Here is a 6,047-nt window from a genome sequence, read left to right as displayed (position 1 = left end):
GATTTTATAGTTTTGGGAATTTTAAATGCTGGTTAGCTGATGTGTTTTTTTTTTTTTTTTTTTTTAATCATTCCTTTTTTCAAAACTCCTTCAGGTAGCTAATAAACACTAATAAACCTAGAATAATCTTTTTCCTAATACCGTATATGCTCGAGTATAAATCGAGGTACCTATTTTTAACTTGGAAAACAGGAAAAAATTGACTCAAGTATAAGATGAGGGTGGGAAATGCTGCAGCAACCTTTTAACCTAATGCAGATTGTGTCCTGGCCTAGCGCTTCAAAAGCCAGAGAGCTAACCTCTGAGCCACCATATGCACACCGCAACCCATGACCTGTGCAAACATAGCCTAACATTTCTGCATGGCATTAGGAAAATCACTTGCTATTTGTCTGTATTAGGCTGTTACATAACACACAGTGTCCCTCTCCTTGGATAATTGTTTTAATGCTTTATCATTTCTTCTATCATTTTTAATATGCTTTTCACACACTAAATTCTAAAAACAGACCCCCCTCCTAAAGGACTATACGGTAGTTTCAGACACCATCCTCCACTGTTTCTGCTGGGATGATCGCACTCCACACTGCCCACACCAAATATGTGCTGAAACTCCAGACCATGCCCTTCTCTGTTCCAGCTTTTCTACAGGGCAGTACAGGGCAGGGCCAGTAATGATGTTTCGCCCTGCAGGGGCGTTGCGGGTCCCAGGCTGAAGTCACGTGGTCGCAGGTCCCACCAAGGTAAATCACCCGCAAGGTAAGGTAATTCACCAGCAATCCTACTTAGGATAGGCTAAAAAGGACCACCCCACCCCACCCCCCACCCCCTTACAGCACGGCTTCCCGGCAAGGTAATTCAGCTGTCACAGCACTGGGTCACCATGCCAGGGGGCCTGACTGGGGTAGTATAAGTCAAAGGTGACTTTCAGCACATTTTTGGTGCTGAAAAAGTCGACTTATACTTGTGTATATACAGTAATCCTTTAACTAATAATCTTAGTCCTCTGGATACAACCATATGTATTGCACTAATTTTTTCTCTTCCTTGGTGGTGAGTGGTAGGGTCTGCATCATTCTGTGTTGCAACAGGAGAAAAGCTGGGATAAGAACATATGCGTAGGAAATGTCACCTAAAGGTGTTCTGCTATATTATCATATAGAACTACATGTCAGCACATGTGTCAAACGTGGGGTATATATATATATATATGAATGTATTAAAAATATAAATTAGTTGGAATTTCCTGGCCATAATTCACAACTCAGTTCAAGGTCAAATAAATTCCAGTACATATTTTTGTGGGAACTAATTTAAAAGAGGCCAGATTTAAATATTTTGTGATGTTGAAATTGTAATTGCCTAGTTTGGAGTAGATGTGACATTAGTTGCAAACTTCAACTAAAATTATATTCAAGAAATTATACAGCCATATCTTTTCTGTTGATCCTACTTTTATTCTGTATTGGAAACCGTAACAGTTTATGCTTTATTGTAAATGAACTTTAGGATTCTGATACATAAAAGAAAATCTATAGCAGACATAAATACGAATTTGGACAGCAAAATTAGTTTTACTAAACAAGGACTACTAAAGGGGAAAACAAACAAATAAACAAACACACATTACACAGCCATTTCCATTTTGATAGCAGGGTGAGGGTCATAGCCTTCAATCTGAAAGTCCTCTGCTTTAAAGTCATTGATATTTTCCACTTCCCGAAGAATTTTTAGCTTAGGAAATGGTCTGGGTTTTCTTTGAAGCTGAAATATAAAGAAAAACAATATAAAAACCCCACATTAAGCTTTTGTTTAAAAAGTTAAACAATGCCATGTTAAAAAAAAAATCTGGACTATAGAAATGTAAAATTTGACTAGTAAATGCATGAACTGTAATTTACATTATCCAAAACGTATGCAATGGACAATGATTCCGGGGCTATCTTGACCTCCAATATTTATTCTTTTTCCACTACATACATGGACAAAAGCATAACATGACTTTAAGTAGCTACAAATCCATTTCTATAGTACACAGCTAAACCTCTGGCTGCACCTGACTGTGTAATCAGTAACAAAGCTGAGGAAGAAAGTTAAAACACATGTTGACTGAAGCTCAGAACGTGCTGGAAGGACTTTTATTGTCCTGGCTGATGAGATAAATTCTATGATACCTTAGAAGCCTAGACATCTTCATTAAGAAAAGTTACAGTGTATCATATTCAGATTTCATATATATCCGTAAGACATATGGCCCATTTGCCATGTTCCTCCACACAATAACTGCTCACAGGCAACTACTTCTGAGCCCCCTGCAAACCATACTCTACAGATATACAATGTTTTTTACACAATACAAATACATATTATAGGCACCATATAATATGCACAAGAAGATTAGATCAGCAGAATATTACTTACTTGGATTTTTAATGGTTCAACATGGTTGATATATATGTGAGCATCCCCTAATGTGTGGATAAAGTCACCAGGCTGGAATAACAATAATAACAAGTTATTGATGAAGAAAAACACATTACCCTTATAGTCCCATTTCATCCAATATTTGCTTACTTTACATTACCAGGTTTATTAAATATTTAGAAATTATTATCCATACCAGGAGTATCAAACTCAGGCCCAGGAGAAAATACCAGAGCTGGCCTGCTGGCAGGCTAATACTGCATGACCCATAAAGCTCTGCTGGTGTCAATCAGGACCCAAAAGCACCCCCTCCCCTGTTGACATTCATTAGCGACCTTCCTTAATTGTAGATATTTTTTTTAATAAATATCAAGGTTTGCCCGCAACTGTCCAAATTTTTCATTTTGTCCCATTGTTTATTTGAGACCCCTGATCTATACAATGACATCTGTAGACTGACAGTATGGATACAGGAAAAGGAAAATTGCACTTAGATTTCTGTCCTGGTGACATTGTTGAGAAGCCAGAGGAAAATCATGAAAGACAAACTATAGATTCACTCTTAACATGTCTAAACATGCAGGGCAAAGCAACAAATTAAATTTAGTATCAGCTTCTCCAGCTGCCTGCACTAAACTTCCCCACCCTGCTGGCTTGCAGGAGTAAAGCGCTGAGTAAGCTTTAAACAGGTTCTAGTCATGACTTACACAGGGCCAAGTACAACCTGGCTCAGATACCTAATCACTGTTGTGACTAATATGGTCACCAGCCCTGCATAGGCCATAAACTTTTTACTACAGTTTATGTAACATCAATTATGTAGTTGGTAACTTTGGACCGAATAATTATGTGTTATTCAACATTACCTTCAGTCCTGTAACATGGGCTATCATATAGGTTAATAAAGCATAACTGGCGATGTTGAATGGCACTCCTAGGCCCATATCTCCAGATCGCTGGTACAACTGACAGGACAGCTCATTATTTACAACATAGAACTGGCAAAGAGCATGGCATGGAGGAAGTGCCATCAAAGGGAGATCTACAAAAGAAAAAACAAAAAAAAGAGAGAAAAAAATTATTAAAGTATGGTTTCTTCCAGCAGAACCTACCAAGTAGCAGGATTGTCGATGTAAAATGTCCCTATATCCTGTGTCTATCTTTCAGAACCATTTTCTATATTTATAGAATATATTGACAACCTTTGGGATTCCAGCTGCACATGATGATCCTTCGGTCATCTGGATTGTTCTTAATCGTGTCAATTACTCTTTGAAGCTGGTCAACTCCCTGTCCTGTGTAATCTGAAATAAAAAAAGCAGAGAAATACAGATCTGCCATAAGAAACAAAAGCATTAAGGAATAAGCCTGGATGGGTGTTAAGTACCATATACATGTATTGCATTTCTAAAGGTCCTCCCAGCACCGTAAGCACACTAATGCGGTGACATAAATTCATATGCATTACAATGTGCTGAGTTGGCCAAAAATAGATCAGGTAAACCTAATCAATGCTTAAACATAACATGCATTAAATGTGTTGACATGGGCCTTTAGACTTACCTGTATGAATGTCTTTGTAGTCTGCACCAAAATGCCTCCATTGAAAACCATATACTGGTCCAAGGTCTCCTTCCTCTCTTGATGTAAAACCTTGTTTATCCAAGAACTCTCTGGAGCCGTTTGCATCCCAGATTTTTACCCCCTTTCTAGAGAGCTCCTTTGCATTTGTAGAACCCTGAAAAAAAGCAAATATTAAAGTTGGACAAACAGAGACATCTAAGGAACATCAATTTACCAATTTAAATATTAAAGTTGTTGTCTATTGTGACCATTGGGGTGTCTACTCTTTCATATCAAAAAAGAATACCAAATAATAATGTGGGTTACCCTGTTCTACATTGGGATTGGCTGGCATTTATGAACAACAATTATTTAGGCTCCCCTTAGCACCTATGAGCTGTAGTAAAGTTATTAACACTAAACATATCCCTCTCTGTAATATGCATCAGTGCCATGCATTTAGGATGCAACCCATACCTATAGTATGGACTGACTGACCTACTTTGCAGTACACAATCTATGCATGGTGTGAAAATTGGTTGCAGGTCAGGTTTGTCCTGTGTTTGGGTACTTTGCTATCTCATTCAAACTGAATAAGTGATTTAAATACAACTCATTATGGCAAAGCATTATAAATCTGAGGTGTGTCGAGGCTTAAAACCCCTACAATAATGACATTGCCCATATATCATGGTAGCAATCACATACATCATCCAGAAACACTAAAATGTATAGCTGCAAACCCTGTAATCAACAGCTTAGCTTTTCTGCTTCTTGCGAATCTTTTTTTGCGCAGCAATTTCACTCAGTTGCTGTGTATTGGGCTCCTCCCCAAAGTCAATGCTCATAGTTGGCAAAACATGTTGGTCAAATTAGATTCCAACTGATGTGCCAATTCACCCCTAGGGACCAGCAACTATGAAACGCTGATACTATCATATTCTTTGAGACATGGCAGTGAAATAAAGATCCATCCACAAGCAAGAAATTAGGCCTCACTTTCATGCTGAATTTATCTGTTGATGGTAGAAGCTGGTAATCTTAAAAACTGCAAGACTCCACTGCCGATGTCCAGACTTACACAGCTGGACTTGGCTCTCTTAGGTTAGGTTTTCTTTCAAGAATTACCTTGACGAACCACAGAAGCTCTTCAAGCACTCCTTTCCAGAATACCCGCTTTGTTGTAAGCAAAGGAAACTGATCTGAGGAGAAAACAAGTAAATATTCAAGTCACTAAGAGTAATGATTGTGCATCAGTATGTGCATTTTTTGAGTCAATTATTTCACTTCACTCTCTCAATCAGTAAGAATAGCCAAAGGAATGCGAACTGTTGGGGAACTGAAGATCCCAGCATGCTTTCCAAGAACTTTACAGCTTAAAAATGCTACTACAATTGTAGATGTAGACTAATGAGGTGATTACCAGTAACTGAGTAAATGTTTCAACAGCAAGGTAAAGCCACTGGTAGTGTATACCTACTGGTGACTGGCACATAAACACCTGTTGTATCTCAGATTCTAAACAACATGCAAGAATATAAATAAAAATATGTTGCACATATGTTGGAATGGATGAATTGGTAATGATGTGTCATTTGCACTTAAATTAGCTTTTGTGCATTATTGTTGACCACCAGTAGATGGCACTGTGTGCCACTTGTAAAGTGTTACAAACAGCTTGTCTGACACCTCTGATCTGCCAAACCAGAGACAAATGGAGTTCCAGGACCTGCCAATAGGTGTCACCAAAATATACACCAAGAAGATTCTTTAACCTCCCAACCGTTAAGCCCGTACTTTTCCGTGCAAAAAAAAGTTGCAATTATCGTTAACCCCGTACTTTTCTCACTATATTAAAATCTCACCTGGTCCCGATGTGCTCATCCAGCGTCGGGTCCGTGTTCCAGCGTCGTCCTCCAGCGTTGATCTCCCTCTCCAGCGTCGGGTGCCGTCTCCTATACCAGCGGAACCGGTAAGATGCCGGCCGGCTTCTTCCCTGGTCCCGCTGATCGTCCCGCGTCGTTCTCCTTCCAGCGCCGGGTGCTCTCTGAAACAAGAAG

General features: G+C 39.0%; 1 protein-coding gene across 1 annotated transcript in view; it reads right to left on the bottom strand.

The window, feature by feature from the left end:
* Positions 1-1,436: 1,436 nt before the first annotated feature.
* TYMS (thymidylate synthetase) overlaps positions 1,437-6,047 on the bottom strand; it is a 13,252-nt gene continuing 8,641 nt past the window's right edge. The window contains exons 3-8 of the mRNA XM_072411354.1: positions 5,116-5,189; positions 3,988-4,162; positions 3,627-3,728; positions 3,291-3,466; positions 2,422-2,493; positions 1,437-1,764 (exon numbers count right to left, since the gene is read on the bottom strand). Coding sequence (XP_072267455.1) covers positions 1,627-1,764; positions 2,422-2,493; positions 3,291-3,466; positions 3,627-3,728; positions 3,988-4,162; positions 5,116-5,189 — 737 coding nt within the window. The 3' untranslated portion in view covers positions 1,437-1,626. The remainder of the gene's footprint in view (positions 1,765-2,421; positions 2,494-3,290; positions 3,467-3,626; positions 3,729-3,987; positions 4,163-5,115; positions 5,190-6,047) is intronic.

The sequence above is a fragment of the Pyxicephalus adspersus genome, chromosome 5, assembly GCF_032062135.1.
Source record: "Pyxicephalus adspersus chromosome 5, UCB_Pads_2.0, whole genome shotgun sequence".
NCBI lineage: Eukaryota > Metazoa > Chordata > Amphibia > Anura > Pyxicephalidae > Pyxicephalus > Pyxicephalus adspersus.
Note: the sequence above shows the minus strand (reverse complement) of the source record. Positions and strands in the feature narration are given on the sequence as shown.